Raw genomic sequence first — 23787 nt, 5'->3', positions numbered from 1 at the left:
GAATATAGTGCTAGAAGTTGTCAGCCATGTCTTCAGTGGGTGGACCTTGTCTTCAAAAAATCAACCACAAACTCTGCTTCAAGTTGTGAAGACATGTAGAAAACTTGAATGTCCCAAGATGAACATATTATGACGGCTCCCTGGAAATCTGGTATAAGTACAAGTTTTGATTTTTTTTAGTGTTTGCACGCCAGGTGTATATTGATGACATGAAGACCCTTTTCATTGACGTTTGAGTGACTTGGGCCAGCTTGATTGGCATGTTATGATCTCAGCTGATGATACCACTGGACAAGCCAGATCCAAGAGTGAAGCCTGGCCTGATAGATCATAAGTTTAACTCTTGCATTTGGTTAAAATGGTGTCTATTTGCTGAACAGGAGTCTACCAATTTTGTTCAGCAAGAGACCACAAAAGTTTATTACAGAAAACACAAAGTATTTATATATAATATATGCAATTTAGAAATATCAACACACATTGACAAGATCAACATTGACAACCCTTTTACTATTATCCCAACAATATCCTCATTGGATTCTCAATCCGTGGAAAGTATTTCTCCTATCTTAACTCTTTAATTTCTTACTTAACTGACCTTTTCCAGTGTGATGCCTAAACTTCTTTTCAGGTCTGACAGCTTGTAAACTTCTACAGAAACTTTCTAAGCTCAGAGACATCACAAACTAACCTGTCTTTTTGCTGATATGGAACAGTTCTTGTGAACTGAAACTCTATTCGTCGCAAACTATTGGTGGTCCCTGATCATTTGTCTGTATGCCATAAAACTCAGCATGTAAACACTTTTGTCAGTTGCATAAGTATCTTGCTGGGCAACTAATTGAAGTCATGTGCTTTCTTAGACCGTCTTTATTTAGTTCATTGTTCACTAAGACGTTCTGACTTAAGAAAAGTAGTTACCTTCTCAGAACTGAAGCCTCAGATTGGTTCTAACTCTATGGTAAAATCTAAATTTCTAAATTATGTACATTTATCAGAATATATGACATCTTGAATCCATAGTAAGTCTGCAAAAGCAGCAAACATAGCATTCAGTTTTTCTGACTCTTTTAGTCAGTTAGAAAGAGCATAAAAGTGCCAGCCCTGACAGAGATAGTATTAATTACTTATGAGAAACACTCGTGGACAACAGATTACAAGATTCTACAAATCACGTTTTATACACTAACAGTTTTAATTGCTGATATGCAGGTTGGCAGTTGGACAGTGCAGATCAAAGGCAAAACTCCAAACTGTTAGAAATTAGCTCCAAAATATTGGAAATGACCAACTGCGGAGCAATAAATACATGCTCTCAGAACATGTTCTGTGAACGAAGACCTTTTCACTTAGGCAAGGAAATAGGTGCCAGATCTCAGCATTTGAAACATTTCATGCCTAGGAATTGCTAAACCTCAATTTGTCATGTTTTCACTGGCAAGCTCCAGGAGTGCCATTTTCATGCTGTTAACTTTAAAATTGAAAGAAACAGCTGTCGAACCATTTATATCATTAAATAGACACACCTGGGGCTTCTCAAGAATTGTACATTATGCTCAGGTTAAAGATGGAAGTCAACAGATTTCTGTCAGCTTCCTGATAGGCCATTAATTCTAAGTATTTTAACTTGTTGTCTACTCAGAAACACATCTGTCAGTTAAAATCAGCCTCACAATGATAAGGGAGGGTATATTTTCCATACTTACATTTGAGTTATCAGGTATATTTATTAAGTCTCCAAGGCATTAAGACTGAAGTGGTGGAAATTTTATGTCTACAAGAATTCTCAGTTTATTTTGCCCTGAAGCCAGATCATACCCTGCTGGGAATTACATTAACAGTCTGATATTGGTGGAGAACTGAAATACTTTACACTTACAGCAAGCTTGCAGATTGATGTATTCAAATAGGAACATAAAATTTTATTTGCTGTATTTTATATTACTGTATTTTATCAATGACAGAAAAAATGTTTTTGTTATACCTAGGTTGAGCACTTTTCATTGTACAATTTAATCAGTGGTTTTCCATTTAAATTGGAATTGTCAAGAATAGAACAACAAGCTATAAAGGTGTAAGCTATACAATAGATACATTTGATAGAATTGGTACAATAATGCATTGATTTTTCATGTAATTGTGGCTTTAATTGCTCAATGTGCATCTATTGCTATTTCCTGAAATGGAAGTTACTTTTCTTTCAAGATCTTCTGTGTATGTTGAAACTGGTAAATACTCTTGAGTATTCCTAATGTAAACTTTATATGGACGATGGCTCTGTTGGTCCAAGTAATCAATTGCAGGAAAATACTTGGTGTGTTTTTGAGACACGTTTGAAAATTAGTAAGTTCAAATAAATATCTAAAAATTACAAAAAAATTCAAGCAAAAGCATTTCCTCCAGTTAAAACCAGAGGAGTTATCAAAACATTGTCCTCCAATTCTATTCAATTCTATTCATTTATAAGACAATTTGTTTTTGAAAATAAAGCATAAAGTGAATCCTATCTGTCTCTTCGTATCAGGCCGTGTCTAAATGCAGGATTTATAATTTATGTTTATATATTAAAGTGCTGCTTTGTTTTGTAACAGGCAAATTACATGTCCGAGTAACTTAGTATATCATGAAATAGAATTTAATATGCATTATTATCTTTTTTCAAGAGTCAGAAGATGGACACAAGCAAGTAAGTTTGGTTAGTGAACGAACTGAAGCTTTCACCACAGCACGTAATCTGCTGGCTGCTGGAGCTGATGCTATTGAAAGAATTATGTCTTCATACAAAGAGGTATTATGCACTATAAAATTATGAATGAAATTGCAGTCTGTTCCCACTGTTTATATAGATGACATCATTCATGTATTCTTTTAAAAAAAAGAAATATAATCTACATAAGGTTTATATTAAACTTAAGTATGAAAAGTATTTTCCAAGGTGATCCAGTCCCTGTCAAAATACTGAGGAAGCTCATGTTGCTGTTTTGCAATGACACTGACATAGCAATCCCCCTAAGTGATTTATTCTCTATATGTTGTACCAATGCAGGGAAGATTTGTTTTTATAATACAAGGGAAATCGCTTGAAAATTTGATTGTCTTCTTTTTACATAGGTCTGCTCATTTGTAAGACAAATTGATTTTAAAAAAACATGGAGCAAATCCTCACCCTCTGTCTCTCCATACTGTGCTCTGACTAAATGCCCATGTAATAACCGCTTCAGGAAGAGAAAAGTAATAGCCTGATAATTTTTACATGTATTATAGAGTTGAAGAGACTGAATTATGCAGCCCCTCATTGTTTTCCTGTTTTGGATAATAACTCCTCCAATTGATTTTGGAAGACTTTGTCTTCAGGTCTCTATTCCTGGCTACTGCCTCCACCTATCTGCCTGGCCACTATAAGGGGCTGACATTTAATGAGATAAGCCACAGGGAAGGAGGATTGTTCTATGTTGAGAGGTTGAGTAAATTGGGTCTTAGGGGATGAGAGATAATCTCATTGAAATATTTCATATTATGAAGTGGCACATTTATGTGCACAATGAGTAGTATTCCCCCTAACTGGGAAATCTAGAACAAGGGGAACAATTTAAGGATGAAGGGCTGATTGTTTAAACCTGAATGAAAATAAGTTTATTCACTCATAGGTTCTGAATCTTTGGAATTTGGAAAGATTCTTGATCTCTTAGGAAATCAAAGTTTATGAGAGTGGGCAGGAAAGTGAAGATGAGATTTAAGATTGGTCGCAATCATCTTGAATGAATGCAATGTAAGCTCATATTGAACTTTCTTATGCTGTTATGTGAACAGACTTCACATCTCTTATGTTATGTTTGGTCCTGAGCTGAGCTGCTATCTCCACATGTTGTCCACTGTCCACACTGTGGACTTGCACTTCCATGGTATATCCTCTCTTCAGCACTTAGCTCATCCACTGCTCTGGCAAATGGTTATAGATTTTTGTTTGGGATTAATGGAAAATATGTAGTTCGGGGATCTTTGACTTGTGGCTCTTGAGCCAAATTTGCTTTTTTGCGGATCCCCACTTTGTTTGATTGAGAAAGGCCTAAAAAGAAATTAAGCCCGGAGAAGTAAGAGCTTTATTTTTATTATAGGGATTCAAATGTAATCATTATATGGCACTTCGCAGTTTTAAATAATTGTAACAAAAAAATGCATCATAATGCTCTAAACCTGTCTCAGTAGGCATATCATGGTTATCAATGATATTATTTCAAATATAATGTCTCAGCTTTTTTATTAGGATAACCAGTAGTCAATCAAAAGTTCTTAATTTTATGCATTTTAAGTTAACTTTTAGGTTAATTTAGAGTTAGATTTATTTTAATATTTTTCTCTTCTGATTCCTAAATTCAACATGCATATTCAATTGGGAATTGCTAAGTATTTGGTTTAGAAAGACTGAGTTTTCTTCATGCAGCCTCCAACAGGTTTTAGTTTAGGCATTTCTGTTTAAAAAGGCTGTTCAGATGAAAATGATTGCTTGCCTGTGATGTGGGTAAGGGCCAGTACCTTATTATAGCAACATAAAAATGTTCACTCCTGCTATACTAGTTGTTCAAACTGAAAAAAAAATTGACAGTTCATTCAGATACTGGGAAGCCACATACATCTTGGCATATTCCATTCTTCAGTCAAGCTCTAGAAAAGACAAACACAGTAGAGGCCAATTTAAAAGAAAACATGAGAGCATTTATTCAAACAAAGCTCTAATTTAATCTTGGTAATCCATGAATGCTCCGAACTCAGCTAATCTATAATATGCCTTTTGGGGTGGCACGATGGCTCAGTGGTTAACACTGCTACCTCATAATGCTTCAATTCCACCCTTGGGTGATTGTCTGTGTGGAGTTTGCACATTCTCCCCGTGTCTGCGTGGGTTTCCTTCCACAATCCAAGGATGTGCAGGTTAGGTGGATTGGCAATGCTAAGTTGCCCATAGTGTTCAGGGATGTGAAGGCTAGGTAGATTAGCTATGGGAAATGGAGGATAATGGGTCTGAGTGGGTTGATCATTGGAGGGTTGGTGTGGACTTGATAGACCAAAAGGCCTGCTTCCACACTGTAGGGATTCTATTCTCTTCTCATTACTAGAAATGGCTACCTTTCAGTACTTGCTAAAGCTTACTCCATGCTTCAGCATTTCATCCCTCCAACAAAACTCCACTGTGAAAAGAACTACCTAAATGCAGTCTTTTCCCCAGATTTATGCATGGCATTTGGATTCGACCACTACTAGGCATCTTAATAACCCAATCAAATTGCTTAGTGTCTAATCCATACATAAACAACTTTTGTCACATTTCTTCCTAGCTTCTTTGTGTCTAATGAATATACCCCAATTCTTGAGCTGTTCTGACTGAGGATTGGGAATAATTTTGGTCATCGGTCTTTATTATGTATGTGCTAAGTGAGATTTTAGCTGGTTGTGAGGTTAATTGACATGTTATTTATTACCGGTTCATGTGAAAATTTTCTTTTTGTCACAAAAGATGTAATCATCGAAAAGAACTTTCACTAAAGTGCAATGTCTCATTCTCAAGTCATGACTCCTGTAATATTTTAATTCTTCCACAAAATCTGAGATGTATGTAATTTCTTTAGGACTTTGTATCCAAAATAGAAGATTATTATATGTTTGGGGAAAACAGTCGAGCATTTTAATGATGTAATATGATACTACAGAGTGGAATTAGAACAAATTATTACAAATAAAATTTTAGTATATATTATGATATTCACTGTCATTGAATTATGAAGAGCAGTTATGCGTGATTGTGTTCCACTGTATTACATTTGTGTATCGTTTTGGGACCTTTTACATCTTAAATGTTTGATGCATAAAATCTGCCTCAATGAAAAACAATGCCCAGAATTATTTCAAGGAGTAAACTTATTCTGAATCTAAATCAATAATGTCATTTTTGATGATCAGTTTAAATTTCTGTAAGAGTGGAAACTAATTATCTGCCAGACAATGTCATATACTTAGGCACTGATTTTGAATCAATTATATTAGCATTTTTAAGACATTCGCTTACAACACATTATTTGGTGGGTTTGAAAGCTCTATTATATTTAATGTACAGTTATTTTGGTTTAAAATTTATTTTTTGACACTTATGATGTAATTGTCAAAACTAGTTGTGTTTACAGTATTGCATTTGTTTGTTACCTTTTTTTAATATTACAAATTGTTTCACTATTGACATAATTGCAGGTGTAATTTCTGATCTTTAGTTTCGAAGTAGAGCGTTTTTGCTACTGATCTAACAAAATAACTGCCTTATAGCTAAAGCTGCCTAAAAGTGGAGCAGGGAACATTTATTGCTATCTTGAATTTCTTCTGTGAGGTGTAATGAGATTTTTATAATTTACCGTTATGTAACTAATCCCGTGACTGAAGAACGAGAAAAGGTACCAGCCTGTCTAGAATGAGCATGTGAAGAGGGAGATCTTTCAACACAATATAAGAGAGCTATGTTTGATAACCTACAATGAACAACTATAAATAAAGGAGTGTTACAGTACATAAAGAATTGAAGGGCCTTACTTAGAGATAAGGAGCAAGCCGGCTCAGTATGTCAATCATGAAATTGTTACAGTGTACATTTGGCCTATTGGTCCTGCATCTGCATTTAATAATGACAGTCTCCTGCCTTTTCCTGGTGACCCTGCACATTGTTTATATTAAATAATTATCTGATGTTCCCTTGAATGCATCAATTGAATCTGCCTTCACACTTCCTAAAGGTGCATTCCAGACTCACTATATGAAAAAAATAAAATTCTTATCTCTCATTTGCAAATCGCTTTAAGACTACGCAGTTTTGCTCTTGATCTTTTTACAAGTGGGAGCATTTTCTCCCTATCTACTCTGTCCAGACCCATCATGATTTTACAAGTCTTGACCAACTCCCCTGCCTTAGTCTTCTCATCTCCAATGAAAACAGTTACAATTTCTCCAAAATATCCTAATAAGTGATGTTTCTCACCCCTAGAATCATTCTCACCAACATCTTCTGCACTTTCTCTGATGTATTCATACCCTTCCTATTGTGTGGCACCCAGGACTGGGGTACAGAGCTCCCCCTCAAGTTAACCAATGCATATAATAATAGCCTCTCTGCTCTTGCACTCTGCCCTTATTTTAAAAAAACTTAGAATACTGTATGCTTCATTGACAGCTCTCTCTACTTGTCTTCCAAACTTTAATAACCTATGCCCTTGATTGCACACAGTTCATTGTGGTCCTGCACATGCATTAGAATAGTACTCTTAATTTTGTTATGTCTCTCTATCTTTCTTGTACCAAAATGCATCATATCACACTATTCCATGTTGAAATTTATTTGCCACTTATCTGCACATCCACCAACCTGTTAATGTCCTTTTAACTGACATTGTTCTTCCCACCGTTTGCAATTCTCCAGAGTTTTGTGTTGTCTCCTGCCCACCAAGATCTAGATAATTTATGCCAGGAAAATCAAGGATCCCAATAATGACCGATGGGATATTCAAGTATAACTACCTTCCAGCCCAAAAATACCCATTAGTTATTCCTTTTTTGTTTCCTCTCCCTCAAAGTTTTGTATCCATGATGTTGCTGTTTGTTTTATACCATAACTTGCCTTACATTTCTGTTGTATGCCATCTCAGTGTATGCTGAGTCAATCTTTAGTTTTACTCCTTCAAAAATTAGACTCAAAATTAGACACTATTTTCCTTTAATAAATCTGTGCTGACTCTTCTGCGTGAACTTTTATTTTTCCACTTGACTATTAATTCTATGAAGAATTATTGTTTCTAGAAGTTTCCCCAGCAAAGCTAAACTGACTTCCCTGCAATTGCTAGGCATTTGAACAAGGGTGTTTTGTTTCAATCCTCAGTCCTCTGGCACGAGGGAAAATTGAAAGATTATTGTCAATGATTCTGTAATTTCCACTCTATCTTTTTTCAGTATTCTTGGATGCATGTCACTCAATCCCAGGTGACACCTGCAGCTTAAGATACTCCATACCAATACTTCAATGAGCAGTTAGCTGGGTTGGTTCAAAGCACAAGCAGAAGCATAGTGGTAGTTAGGGGAAATAATTCCAGAACCAGGATCTGAAACTAAAACCAAGTCTGAGGGGCATAGCTGAAATAGAAAAATTCTGAAGGCAAGACATCGCCTTAAAATACTTTAAAGGTGTAACTCTGTCAGAAGTAGGAAGACTTTGTAGGCCAGCCAGGATCTTGGAAAACTTGATGGGGAAATAAGTTGGAAAATTTTGAAGATAGGGCAAAAGACCTTGGAACACTTCTACGATGAAGCTGCACAGTGAAAAGAGTAGGAAAAGCAACTTTGGAAGACTTTAAAAGTTAACTGTAAACCAGCAATACTCTGAAGTGGATAAACATAAGATCAGAACACTTCAACACGAAGAAGGAAAAATCTAAGTATCCACTAAAGTTAGTCAGGCTGGTAGTCCATAGAGACAGTGAGTCTGGTGAGGAACCATTACCTCACTCATTTGATAATGCAGAAGGTCAACAAGGACGCCAGAAATGGAAGCACTGGAAATAGCAATTTCAGCACTATAGAACTCCTTTAGATTTACATGTGAAACAGCAGTACCATCAAGTCAGCACATATTCACTGAATCCTACAGTGCAAATTGAGGCCATTTGGGCCATGAAGTCTGCACTGACTCTTCAAAGAGTATCCTGCCACTCCACCCTATCCCAGTAACCATGCACGTACGATGGCCAATCCACCTAACCTACACGTTTTTGGATTGTGGGCAGACTAGAGCACCCAGCAGAAACCCAGGCAGGCATGGGGAGAAATGCAAACCCCAGACAGTCAGCCAAGACTGGATTCAAACTTTGTGCTGTGGGGCAGCTGGTCTAACCACTGTGCCAACCACAGGACTACTGTGCGGCCCCTATATTCTGTGGCTCCAGTAGTTGATGTCTGGTAAAACAAAATGTGGAACAAAGCATTATGGCGTGTGATGCGCCAATTCAAAACATTTAATGCGTAAAATAACTACTGATGATGGGTGAGATTTAATGAGATATCAGCATTTGGGAGAATCAAAAGAAGCCTTGTAATGGATTTATATTGAGTATTGGATTTATGCTGAGTAGCAGAATTTTGCAAACATGGAATTTTTGAGGAAGTATTAATTACTGATTGTATGATTGTTGGTATGAGAGTTTTTTTCATTGTGTTTAATCCAGGGAGGCTTTAACACTTGGAACATCCAATTTACTGCACTGCAAAAATCAAGGCCCAAAATGGGTCAGTATTTCAATGCAACATCGTTAATATTTCTGAATGAAACAGGAGTATCATATTACTGTATGCCAGGGATTTTCCAAAGAGCATTGTCGAGAATCCTGGAAGGGAAATGGGGGAACAATTTGCATATGGATGACACCCTAATTCAATGTTAATCGAAGAAGAGATACAACCAGAAGTTCAGGCTGTTCAGAATGCAGACCTTGCACTAACTGAGGCATGTTAATTCTGGAGACCAACAATTACATTTCTAGGATGCATTATTCCAAGAACAAGTTTTCATGGTGGACCCCAACAGTCAACAGAAAAGTTTTGGTATCAGAATATGTAAACTATGTCCACACAAGTTAGAGTATGAGTTTTGCTTGGAGACTGAATAGCGATGCACAACCAAAATGAGGAGGCATGAACAATTATTTGGAAATGTTAAAGATGAAAGGGAAAAATGTTAAATTCGTTAATGATTCTAAAGACTGTTTAAGTAAAAGTAAACTACTGGAATATGTCGACCATCTAGGCAGAAGTGTGGAGAAATGTGATGTAATGAGTTTCATGTCGATCAGACATCAGTAAGAGAAAATCTGTCTTGAGAGTGAATATGTGAAGAGAATGTTATTTTTGATAATGTGATATGTGCAGATGTAAATAGAGAATGTATCAGTACAGAAATGAGGAACTTGCAGCTTCGGTGAAACTGCATGTGTGTCTGCGAACCAAAATACTCCAGGATAATATCTCAATATACAATCTGCACTGTTAGCTTAAAGCTCAAGATGAAGCATTCTACATACTACTTCATGAGTTACCAACATATTGACTAATTGTAACAATGTTGTGGCCCAGTGGCAATAAAATAGTGGTAAAATAGTCACTTTGAATTACTGATGGTAACTGACATTCTTCAATAATAGTATTGAAGACTATTGGGGCTGCACAAGTAATGACCTGCAGTGCATCCTGCCCTTGGAACTTGACACAATTGTATGCAATGGTGTTAGATGTATTATTGTGGAAATTCCTTTCCATGTGAAAACAGTTCAGTAAATCATACACCATACTTTAAATTAATCTACTGTTTTGTATCCAGATCAAAAAGGTCCTGTGTTGAATATTTTCTATATTTTTTTAACTTGGTAGATCACTGAATTGGCAGGCTACACAGCCAGAGTGCACAACTTATTTTCTGTTTTTGAAGAAGTTCAGAGAGGAATATACAAGAGGTCCACAATCAATCAAGAAATGGAAACTGACTGCACCAAAGTAGCTAAACATGGATTCCACATTGAAGTTCCTTCAGAACAAAAAGGTAATCATTGTAAATGAGCACAGTGTTCAAACAAAATATTAGTTTTTTCAGTTTTGTGTTAATTTCAAATTTTAAAATGTTGAAATTCAAATATATAACTCTAAATTACCAATCAGAATGCATAATTCACAAATATTATTTATGGTTTGCTGTTGAACCATTTGGGCAGTATGGCTTGAATTTTGACCATAATTTTTGTGGTAGCTTCAATAAACTGGTTGCTGAGACTGCAACACTCAACTTTACACTCCTGCATATCTCTGATAATCTTTCATTCTTTTGATAATCAAGAATCTATCTATCTCTGCCTTAAAAATATTTAAAGATTTTTCATCCACTACCTTTTGTGGAAGGGAATTCCAAAGACTGTCAACCCTCTAAGAGAAATAATATTTCCTCATCTCTGTTTTAAATGGGGACCCCACCCTTAGTTTAAAACTATGTCCCCTAGTTGTAGATTCTTCCATAAGAGGGAACATGCTTTCCACATTTACTTAGTTAAGTCCCCTCAGGATCTTACAGGGTTTCACTTAAGTCACATCTCACTGTTTTAAATTCCACAGGATACAGGTCTAACCTGTTTAGCCTTTCCTCATAAGGCAGCCTGCTCATTCTCTGTATTGGTCTTGAAATAGTACCGATGAGGAGAACTAATTACGCTCCCTGTTGAATATAGAGATAATATATATAGTCAAAACAACAGGTTTTAGACTCTAGCCTGTTGTCTCTTAGTTTATCCCAGTCATTCTTCTTGAATGGCTTCCAACACATTGACATCTTTCCATAAGTATGGTGACCAGTATTATGCACTGTACTCAAGATAACATCTCACTAATGGACTGTATGACCTCCCTATTCTTGGATTAAATTCGCCTTGCAATAAGTCATAACATTTGATTAGCGCTTCGGATTACTTGCTGTACCTGCATACTAACCTTCTGTGTTTCATGCATTTAGATACTCCGATGCGGCACGGTGGCACAGTGGTTAGCACTGCTGCCTCACAGCGCCAGAGACCCGGGTTCAATTCCCGCCTCAGGCAGCTCTCTGTGTGGAGTTTGGACATTCTGCCTGGGTTTCCTCTGGGTGCTCCGGTTTCCTCCCACAGTCCAAAGATGTGCAGGTTAGGTGAATTGGCCATATTAAATTGCCTGTAGTGTTAAGTGTAGGGGAATAGGTCTGGGTGGATTGCTCTTCGGCGGGTCGGTGTGGACTTGTTGGGCTGAAGGGCCTGTTTCCACAATATAAGTAATCTAATCTAATCTGTCTGTATCTCAGAGTTGTGTAACTCTCACCATTTAAAAGGAATGCAAATACCTATTCTAAATGTTCATGTAGCAAAGTTCGTGATAAGATTCCCTTCGTTGAAGCAACAAATATAAGTTAACAGATAAATGTGAAATACTATGTTGTGGGAAACAGCAGAATCTGTTTAAAATTGAATTTTCAGTGGAGCAAAGGAAGACACATCTTGGATTTCCAACTGATATTTAAAAAAGAGAGTTTAAATGAAAACTAACATACTAAAAGAGTATTAGGGCTGAATTCATTTTAACAAGCAAGGAAATTGAGGAACCTACAGAAGGCTTTGAATGGATAGCAGTTATAACACTGCACCACATCCAGAGTTTGGAAATGGTAGAATGGGGAGTAATAAGAATGATGTGAGGAAAGAAAACAGCTACGATGGGAGGTGTTCTGAAAAAGTGTAGCTATATTTACAATTATGCAAATATTTCAGAAAATAATGAAAGATTTAATTGGTTGATATATTGGTAACGAGGGCATCAATTTGAGTTCATATAGAAAGAAGAAACAGTGATTAAGTCAGAATATTTTCAAACGAGGAATTGCATAGCTAGGAAATACTTCACTGCAATGGGTATTGAAGTTAAGTCGAGCATGATCAATGACCTTTCATTAGATGCAAGCATAATGGTTTTCTATGCTGTTTTGTGAAATGCTTTCATTATTTTATTTTACCTGTTAGGACAAGTTATTGACGTTGATGTAGGAATTATTTGTGAAAATGTCCCAATTATTACCCCAAATGGAGAGGTTGTCATTTCCAGTTTAAACTTTAAGGTAAGCTTTAAATATTAAAACCAAGCATATTTCACGTAATGTTGATTAGACTTTACTATTGTATTTTTCCACATTACAGAAACATATAGTGTACTATTTATAAACATTCAACTGCAGCTTCACACTTGGTATTTGTACAAACATTAAGGAGTCAATTAATCATTGCAAACTTATTTCAAACGTGAAGAGAGTCAGAGTTTTTAAAGCATGAAAGCCCCCAGACCATTAAGTTCTGGCTGGTCATCAAATACCTATTTATTTTATCCAGCACTTTCCACTTTCCAGCACTTGGCCCATGATCTTGTATGCAATGGTATTTCAAGTGTATATCTAAACAGTTCCTCGATATCTTGAAGATTCCTGCCTCTACTGCTCTTTTGTAAGCAGTGAGTTCCAGATACCCACAATCCGCTGGGTGATTTTTCTTCCCTCTGGTGCCTTCTAAACCAGCTGCTCCTTGCTTTAAAGTTATGCCCCTGAGGTATTTACCCCTCTATTAAGAGGATAGGTTTCTCCCTCTTTACCATGTCCATGCCCCTCAAACTTGGTACATCTCAATCAGATATTGTGTAAGCTTTCTCAGCTTTAGGGAAAATACCCCTGCCTATCTGGTTTCTTATCATAGCTAAATTGCTCCATTCCAGACAATATCTTGGTGAACCTCTTCTGCATCCTCTCTTGAATAGTATCATTCTTCCTACAGTGACCAAACTGCACACTAATGTTGCATATGATTTCATTATAACCTCATTGCTCTTGTATCAATGTCTTGATTAACAAAGGCAAGTATCCCAAGTGCCTTCTTAACCACCTTATCCAATTGCCTTCAAGAATCTGTGAGCATGCACAGATTCTCTGTACTGCTTTAGGTACTACCATTCAATATGTACTTCCCACCTTGCCAGTCCTCTCCAATGCATCACCCCTCACTTTTCAGGATTTAGTTTCTTTGTCCACTATTCTGCCTGTTGTGTAGTTTAAGGTTTTCCACTGTGCTATTTACCACACCATCCATTTTCGTGTCACTGTGAACCTTCTAATCATACTTCCTACATTCATGTTTAGATCATTAAAGTATTTAACAAACTACAAGTGAACTTGCACTGAGCTCATGGGATGTCACTGGATACAGGATTCCAGTCACAAATACCATCACCCTTTGCTTCCAGCAACTAAGTCATTTTGGATCCAATTTGCCAAATTGCAATGGATCCACTAAACTGTTAGGTTCTTAGCTAGTCTGCCATGTGAGACACTGTCACAAGCCTTACTGATGTCCAGAAGACTGCATCAACTGCAGTAGCCTCAGCCACACACCTAATCGTCATCTTGAAAAATTCAATAAAATTATTAGACATGGTCTCTCCTTACAATGCTATGCTAACAATCCTTATCTCTCCAAGTGGAGATTAATTTGTTTTTAATAGTTTTCTGACCACAGGTTTTAGACTCTAGCCTGTTGTCTCTTAGTTTATCCCAGTCATTCTTCTTGAATAACAGTAGTACATCAGCAGACTTCCAGTCCTATGGCTCCCCTCCTGTGGCCAGTGAACATCTGAAAATTAATGTCAAGAACCCCTGCAATCTCCTCCATTGCATCCCACAGCAACATGGGATAAATCTTATCTGGGTTTGAGGATGTTTCCACTTTCAAGCCTGTTAATCTTCTAATACCTCCTCTTTTGGTATTCATTCAAATATATAATTGATGGTAATCCTGTGATCAGAAAAAGATATCAAAATTAAATAATTTATGGAAAGACGTTAGTAATGTAATTATTAACAAAACACTTTCTCACTGCAGAAATAAGACATCCCAAATGACATCTTGGAAGAAACTACTATAGTGAGAAAAGATAATCCCTGTTGTTACAAATAACGTTATATACTTTTACAAGCTCACTTTTGAATATTTCTGTACAGTTAGTAGTAAAAGGTTGAAGCTTGTGTATTATGAAAATGTGGAGATAACCACACTAACAGTGGTGTGGTTAATGCCAACAAATGTAATCTAAATTTTATTAAGCAGAGACATAATACAACTGAAACATTAGTTTGGTAAAGAAAGGGAAGTTGTAATTTTGTTAGGAAATGAGAATCTGGTCATTATTTGTTTGATGATGTAGTGAATTAGATTACCAGTGCACGATGTAATTGTGTTAAGGGAAAGAGTATATTTTTCAGGTTCTGGTGATTTTTCAGTCTTTCAGTGGGGAGACACCAAAGTAGTTAACCATCTCCCTGCAAGAGGAAGGTGAACAAGCATCAGAACCTCTCCTGAGGGAAATAGTACCGATGAGGAGAACTAATTACGCTCCCTGTTGAATATAGAGATAATATATATAGTCAAAACAAAAACACACAGCCTTTCACTAGGAAATGCTTCTTCAAGATGTCTGTGCTTCACCAATATAGCCCCTTAAATATTCCGGATTTTAATCACTCCACCATTGGGGCCATGCTATAATTTGTTCAGAGCAGAATTCACTACCTGTATTAGTTTGCCTCTACCGTCATTTGCTCTGAGATATACCTGGAAATCTACTTCTTTGACCAGCTTTTGGTCTAAAATCTCTTTTTATGGCATGACATCAAATTTTGCTGAATTTCTCCTGCACATACCTTGGAACATTTTATTATATTAAAGTAATTAATTTTAATGACCCTGAAATTTACCCTGTAAGTGCAAGTTTTAAAAAATAAAATCATTCTTAGGATATGGGCATCACTGGCTGGGCCAGTTTTTTTTCCTGTCCCTAGTTGCCCTTGAGAACGTGGGGGTGAGTTAGCTTCTGCTGCCTTTGTTCTTCATGATAGAAGCAGTCTGGGTTGCTTTCTGTGGAGTTTGGTGACTTCTTACAGTGCGTCGTGTAGATGGTACATGCTGCTGTTCCTGAGCATTGGTAGTGGAGGAAATGGATATTTATGGATGTGGTACTAATCGAGTCGGTTGCTTTGTTCTGGAATGTGTCAGACTTCTTGAACATCTTTCCAACATAAAAAAGACCCATTAATCCTGACTGTCTGTTTTCTGTTAAAAACTCAATTCCTGCTCATATATTACCCCCAGTGCCATGAGCTCCTGTTTGTGTGATAATCTTTCATGTGCCATCTTACCAAATGCCTTGTGGAAGTCGAAATATGTGACATGTCCCAATTCTTCTTTATTAACACTGTTGTATCCTCAAAAGAACTGTAGCAAATTTCTCAAGCATGACTTCTAAAGTCTCTTTCCATATCTGCAGTGATCAGACAAGATTGAAGTTTCCTTGTTCATTTGTTTTATTCAACCATATACAAGGGGAACTGCATGCTTCAGAAGATGATGCATGATTCATTGATTAATTACACAGGGTTATACTGTTTCCTGCATTCAAGGGCTGGTTCAGATATCCAATTACATAAGTTGGCACACAACCTCATTACATTATCCAATGGCATTTAATTTTATCTACATCATTGCATCACTACTAATTCCATTTAACATTCTAGTTATATTCTGCAGTATCTCTTAACTACCTTTGTGCCAGCTAAGTAATGATAACATATTGGTCTTAACCGCTGCTAACAACTTGTATATGAAGATTGCTGTATTTTCTCCTTAATTTCCCTTACACAAAATCAGGTTGACTTTGATCATATTAAAATTTTCTAAATGTAATTTTATTTCTTCTAGAATGGACTTCAGCATTTTTCCAATGACAGATGCTAGGCTAATTGGTCTAGACATCCCAGACCTGATTTCTTTTGTTTCTCCATTGACGGTCCTGGTGGATCTCACAGTCCTTTGCAGTAGATAGTTGTTCTATTATAGCAGTGTTAACATTTTTCTGTTACCTGTAGGAAGTACGTGCCCAAGCCCTGCTGATAACAAAGATTTGATGCAGTTTCATTTTTCCTATTTCAATCCCTTTCTTGAATATGGATGTCACCTTTCTGATTTTTCAGGCCATTGGGATTTCTGGGATATTTTGACCAATGGCTCCGCCTTTCTGCAGCTACCTCCTATAAAATCCTTGCATGCAGACCTTCAGTTCTTGGTAACCTGCCTGCCTTTAGACACATCAGTTTGTTAAATAAAGGTTTTTAAATAAGTGTGAGGGCAGACTTGGTTTGAGGGAAGACTGGGTAAGGAGTTCAGCAGAAAAGATGGTTGAAGAACAATGGCAGATATTTAAGAATGTTGTTTGTGACTCACAGCAAAGGGAAACCTCAGTGAGAAGGAAGGACTTTAAAAAGGAAATAAACTAACTATGGTTAACTAAGGAAGTCAAAGATCATATCGGATTGAAAGAATAGATATTTAAAAGTTGTGATAAACCAAAATAAAGGAAGAAAATAAACTGTGGGCAAAGAAGCAAGTAATATGAAAATGAATAGTAAAGCCTTGTTTAAATAAACAAAAAGGAAGAGAAAAGCCAAAGTGATGAAAGACCCCTGAGAGAATGAGACTGGAGAGATAATAATCGGAATTAAAAAATGACAGAGCAGTTAAATAAATAATTTTCATCAGTCTTTATGGTAAAGGACATTCCAAAAATGCTAAATGATCAAGGGGCTAATAAGTGTGAGAGGAGGAAATAAACACAGCTACTCACAGCTAAATGGTCAATTAGTCTGCTGGACCTGATTGCCTCCACGATTTTAAAGAGAATAACTGCAGAAATACTGGATGCACTGGTGGTAATCTTCCAAAAGTTCTTCGTGTATTGTGGACTGTCACTATAAACGTCTGATAACACGATGCAATGATGGCATTATTGACTATTTTGGGTGGAAAACAGCTGAGTCTAACTTAGATGCCTATAGAGTAAAACATGGCCATAATAAAACTTCTGCAACTTAATACTTGTACTTCCTGGTCCTTCTTGGAACTGAACACAAGAAAAAACTGGCCACAAAGTTAAAAACAGCTTTGAGATCCACTGGATCCATCCATTGATCCATTTTAAAAACAAAAGAATCATGATCCTCACTACAGATCTCGAAAGTGCTTTGATAAAAAGAGGAATAGAAGTTAAAAGATTTATTCACTGCATTGAACCTGGTACAGTCAACAAAACAAAACATTCTCCCAAGGAGAGGTGAACAGCGCAGAAGAAGCTTGACATAGGCTCCAGCCTGAGGGAACACTAAGGAACAAATATGAAGGGAAATGTTTTGAGCTGGGGATGTAGATTCCACGGGTATGGCTGGGATGTTAGGTGGTGCAGGCATTTTCAGCAATAAATCAGTAGAAATGAAGTAGTTCTAAAATTTTGGTCGTACATTGTGCTATGCAGCCAGGAAAGTTTGGAACCGAGGCCTGTCTGATAGCAATACAAAGAGCTGGGAATCCTGGGAATGCAGTATTTTACTTAAGCTAACAAAATTGAAGCAAATAGAAGCAAGGTTCCAAAATGCATGAAGGAATGGTAAAGATCCATCAGAATTATTTTTCACCAAAACCATTGGTGATCATAGAACATAGAACATAGAAGAATACAGCGCAGTACAGGCCCTTCGGCCCTCGATGTTGCGCCGATCCAAGCCCACCTAACCTACACTAGCCCACTATCCTCCATATGTCTATCCAATGCCCGCTTAAATGCCCATAATGAGGGAGAGTCCACCACTGCTACTGGCAGGGCATTCCATGAACTCACGACTCGCTGAGTAAAGAACCTACCCCTAACATCTGTCCTATACCTACCCCCCCTTAATTTAAAGCTATGCCCCCTTGTAATAGCTGACTCCATATGTGGAAAAAGATTCTCACTGTCGACCCTATCTAAACCCCTAATCATCTTATACACCTCAATCAAGTCACCCCTAAACCTTCTTTTCTCCAATGAAAACAACCCCAAGTGCCTCAGCCTTTCCTCATACGATCTTTCTACCATACCAGGCAACATCCTGGTAAACCTCCTCTGCACCCGTTCCAGTGCCTCCACATCCTTCCTATAGTATGGCGACCAAAACTGCACACAATACTCCAGATGCGGCCGCACCAGAGTCTTATACAACTGCAACATGACCTCAGTACTCCGGAACTCAATTCCTCTACCAATAAAAGCCAGTACGCCATATGCCTTCTTCACCGCACTATTTACCTGGGTGGCAACTTTCAAAGATTTGTGTACATGGACATTGTGTACATCACAGAAGGGTCAGATTCCAGCCAGCATGACAGTGAGTCTATCACCCAGTTTGTAACAATTTTGTACAAGCTAGCAGAAATCTGTGAATTTGGGGATAACTTAAGTGGTTCCATTAGAAACTGGTTTAAGATGTGAAGCATTCCAGGAAAGATTACGAAGGAAGGCAACCTAGACTTAAAGCAGTAGAAATAGCAGTTGTGAACTAGCAAGGAAACTCAACAGTTAAGCTCAAGCATGTGAGTTAACAAAATGGCAACTGAGAGTCAAGCATCAGTGCAGACTCAAAACTGCCATTGATGTGAAAAAAAGTGTCACACAGCAGAAAATTACTGATATAAAGAACCTGTGTACAGAAACTGTGAGCAAAAGGGCACATTAAATGGGTGTGTTTGAGGGGAAAAAGTAGGAACATCATGCAGTAAAAGTACAGAATCTGAAGAATAGGAAGAAAGTCAACATGGTACAATACCCCAGTCCAAAAAGAGCTATTATTAAACATGCAAACCATTGCTAGCGATGCCAACTGATACTGGGTTATTTCCTTACTCATTGGCAGACTGGTAAGAATGGATGTGGACACCAAAGCAGTGGTCTTGTTGATACCTGAAAATATGTTATTAGAAGCAGCTAAGTTTCATTGGGCTGCCCTCAAAAAGTGAGGAAATATGAGGAAAGATTATTGTAATTTTTAAAAAATCTATCGAATATTTAGGCTGTCTTTTGTGTTCAGGGCTTACACAAATCCTCTTCAAACCTGAGGCACCAGAACCTAAGAGTGTATGCCAACTCTGTTCATTTTTGGGTTTGCTAAATTACTATGGCATTTTTGGTCAAAACGAGTCATAGAGTTTTTACATCAAGGAAAGAGTCCGTTAAGCCAAGTGTGTCTGTATCATCAAAGATCCATCTAGTTCATCCCAAATATTACAAGCATTCTCAAGCTGCGGCACAATTTATTATGTCACAACAAGAAATTGAAACTGGAAGATGAATTTGAAAGAGCCTTTAATCGAACCAAAGAGTCTTTACTCAAGTCTGAAGTCCTGATCCATTTTGACCTAAAGTTATCTTTGCAGCTGGTATGCAATACATCACCATATGGAGTGGGAGCAGTTGTTTCTCGGATATAACCCAATGGTTAAAGTAAACCAATAGCTTTTGCATCAAGATCATTAAAGCAGAAATGAACTCTGCATATATATATATATATATATATATATAAATATATATATGAGAAAAGCTCTGGGAATTATTTTTGACATTAGATGATTCCACCAGTGCCTCTCTGGCTGGGACTTTACCTTTATTAATAAACTATAGACTATTTATGACAATATCTGGGCCTTGTACATGGATGCCTTCTCTCGCAGCAAGCCATAGCAACAATGCCTACCTTTGCCTAACAGTTCACATGCATGCCATTTAGTATTAAGATATCCGATTTACATGGGAATGCTAATGGGCTCTCTAGATTGCTTTTGCTAAATGAGTCGACAACAAATCGGTCTTGTGGAGACATTTTCTACTTCAAACAAAAAGATCACTCTGATAATGGCTGGACAAATTAAGATGTACACGAGAAATGATCCACTACAATCAGTGATTAACGTAAGACTTTATGGCAAAATCATGGAACAACCCCAGAACTGAAGCCATATGTCACACGGGAAGTGGAACTAACTGTATGAGCAGGATGCCTCATGTAAGGACTGAAAGTCATCACTCAACATGTTTTCTTAGTTGTGATAATATCGGCTACACAAGATAATGTGGCTTTGTCAGAATGAAGGAAATAGCCAAAGCTCTTTTTGGTGGCCAGGGCTCAACTCTGAAATTGAGGAGAAGGTGGGAATATGTGCAGCTTCTGCAAGAATTCACAACCTTTCTCCATTCATCCTGTTATATCCATGGAAATCCCCAGAATGCAGTGGAAAAGAATTCATATTGATTATGCAGGACCTCTAGCTACAATTGAAAGAGTCCAATTATTTTGATGACGTGATCTTTGTCTCTGCCAGAAAAGATTACTGATCTTCAAAGATCCTGGATCCATGATGTATAGAACTAGTAACAAGGTTAATAAACTGATTAGAGGACTCATTGGTATAGCAGTTTTTTCATAAACAGATGCACAATACATCATCAAATTTAGCAACAAAACAGAAAGGGATTTGTGGAGACACAAACTGACATTTGTATGCTGGTATCAGATTATGTTTTCCATGTAAGAAAATAGGATGGAATATGATAGCTTATGTCAAGTGAGGAGTAATGCTATACTCTCACTAAACTTAGCATGTGTGCTGTAGGTTTTCTCTTCAGTAAATCAGATTAACTACATGTAAAGTCAGTAGCAATATTTCAGAATAAGTGGTGTGATGAAATCCATTTTTGTAACTTTGTGCTATATGAATTCTGAGCTGCAGCTGTGGAAAGGAAGTCAGCTGGAGAATTGAAAATGTTTGCGTTCAACTTATTTTTCTAATCATTCTGCTCAAGAGATGTTATTACACACCTCTGGAGTAGGTAAGAGTTGAAAGCGGGCCTCCCAGCTCTGTACAGTTCTGCCTAGGAACAGTGCAGCACATTGTGAAGTTTCCAATAAGTCACGCAGAACAGTTCAAGGCTTCTTAAATGGTCAGTTTTCACCAGTTTTTCAGAGACTGAACAGAAAGTTGCTATCTTCAAGCTATTAGTCAGTCAGATACTCAGGAGCAGGGGGAGGAGGCTTCATCCCAAAAAAAAATGCTGCTGTAACAGTTAATGGCCAAGTAAAGTCTGAGAAGCCAGTAGGTGCAACTAAGTATTTGAAGTAGGGCTCCAGAAAAGCCCTGGAACTGTGCGCTCTGATGAAGACTGTGAGCCACTTATAATAATTCAGTGTATCTGGGGTTATTTGCTTGAAAGAATATGTTGAAACCTTTGTATGTGAAGAGCATTGTTCAAATGTTCACTTACCCTTGGCAAGTCCAGAATTTTTGCCCATCACTAATTGCTCTTGAAAAGCTAGTGATGAGCTGCCTTTTGAAATATGACAATCTGCTTCGTGAAGATGTTCCTGCAGGGGATGCTTGGAAGGAATGGTATTACATTTCCATGTAGCAGGAGTGTGAGACTCACAGATACTTGGAAGTGAAGGTTTTCCATGCATTTTTTTTTGCATTGCCCTTCTAAGAGGGTAGAGGTCATGGACTTGGAAGAAGCTGTCAAAGACTCCTGTCTAAGTTGCTGCAGTGCATCTATGCCCAAGGCACAGGAATTGAAAGTTTAGGTTGGTGATTGGAATGTCCATCAAGGCATTGCTTTGTTCTGAATAGTGTAAAACTTCTATATCCTATTGGATTGCACTCAGTCAGGCAAGAGGCGAAGATTCCATTCCTCTCCTGATTTTCCTTTATATATGATGGTCGTTAGTTAGACTCTCTTGATGGCAATTATCGTTAGATTAGATTCCTTACTGTATGGAAACCAGGCCTTCGGCCCAACAAGTCCACATCGACCCTTCGAAGAGTAACCTACCTTTTCCTCTGACTAATGCACCTAATACTGGGCAATTTAGCATGACCATTTCACTTGGCCTGCACATCTTTTGACTGTGGGAGGAAACCCGAGCACCCATGCAGACACAGGAAAAATGTGTAAACTCCATGCACACACTCACCCAAGGCTGGAACTGAACCTGGGACCCTGGTGCTGTGAGGCAGCAGAGCTAACCACTGAGCCACCGTGCCACCCTAAACCTGGGTCCCTGGCACTGTGAGGCAGCAGTGCTAACCACTGAGCCATTGTACTTACTGATCGTGTGGTCTGGGTGTTGCTTCATACTTAATCACCTCAAGACAGAGTACCATTCAGCTCTTCCTGCTTACGGACACAAACTGATACATCACCTCCAGAGTTGAGTGGAACTGAACACTGCAATCATCAGTGGACATCTCCATTTCTGACCTAATAAATATAAATGTTGTGAAGGATGGAAGACGATTAAAGCAGCTTAAGCTGTTGTTTACTTGGCCATTTTACCACTTGATAAAAATTCTGTGCTAATTTGTGTCAGCTATGACCCATACCAGAGAAGATTCTAATGCTAAAATGTTATGTGTCACAATGTAATTTAGACATCCGCTGCAAATGTAATTACGTCCCATTTTCAGGATCATTTGCATTTAAATTAGCTCACAAAGACTAGTATAATTTCAGGCTACTATTACTCCAATCTGGTGCTACATCTAAAATAATTCAACATGTCCCTTGTACAAACATGTCTTATCGTTTGGTAGCTTTAGAATTGCTGCGTAATAGGAAAGCGAGTTTTCCGTTCTGATCAATGGAGATCTTATGAAAGACATAACACACCTTGCAGGCAAACTCTATATTTTTAAGGTTTAATCCCACAAGCTTTCACCAAATATTGATGATATTATATTCCAAAGACTTTGTTGTTTTGATTTTAAGCCCTCCCTTTTGTTCTAATTGAGAAAAATGGAGCTCCTTTATTTTGCATTTCAGTGACATTCTAATATCTCTGGGGGAATAAAAGAAGAAAAAAACCCACTTGCCTTTTTAATTATCTTTGTCATTATTACAATGAAGTTTATTTTCCGTGTTATTTTTAGTTCATTTTTGTCTCTTCTTCTCTTTCTCCACATTTCTGACGTGGGTGCTTGGATGCTTATGAGCAGATTTATTCCTCACTGTATGAGAACCATTCACGCTGCAGGATGCTTGTGTTGAGTGAAACTGAGGCTTGTTCTGGGACTATGCCACAAACAAAGCTACTGTAAATGAATCTTGTTGAAAGGCACTGTCCCTGTTTTAATGTGTAGGTAATAAACTTCAATTAAGTCTTGGAAAATATAAGGTAGGCAAGTCAATTGTTTTTCACTTTAAATCACTGCAGCAGCATTTTTTTAGGAAAGGATAAAGAAAGAATGTTATTTGAGACTT

The 23787-nt window shown here is 37.5% G+C and overlaps 1 protein-coding gene across 1 annotated transcript in view; it reads left to right on the top strand.

Annotated features, from left to right (window-relative positions):
* Positions 1-23787, top strand: part of LOC122561656 (ATP-binding cassette sub-family D member 2-like) — a 90138-nt gene that overhangs the window by 21289 nt on the left and 45062 nt on the right. The window contains exons 3-5 of the mRNA XM_043713607.1: positions 2664-2788; positions 10447-10615; positions 12606-12700. Coding sequence (XP_043569542.1) covers positions 2664-2788; positions 10447-10615; positions 12606-12700 — 389 coding nt within the window. The remainder of the gene's footprint in view (positions 1-2663; positions 2789-10446; positions 10616-12605; positions 12701-23787) is intronic.

This window comes from Chiloscyllium plagiosum, chromosome 23 (assembly GCF_004010195.1).
Source record: "Chiloscyllium plagiosum isolate BGI_BamShark_2017 chromosome 23, ASM401019v2, whole genome shotgun sequence".
In the NCBI taxonomy this organism is placed as follows: domain Eukaryota; kingdom Metazoa; phylum Chordata; class Chondrichthyes; order Orectolobiformes; family Hemiscylliidae; genus Chiloscyllium; species Chiloscyllium plagiosum.
The sequence above is the reverse complement of the archived record's forward strand: the minus strand, read 5'-3'. Positions and strand labels throughout refer to the sequence as shown.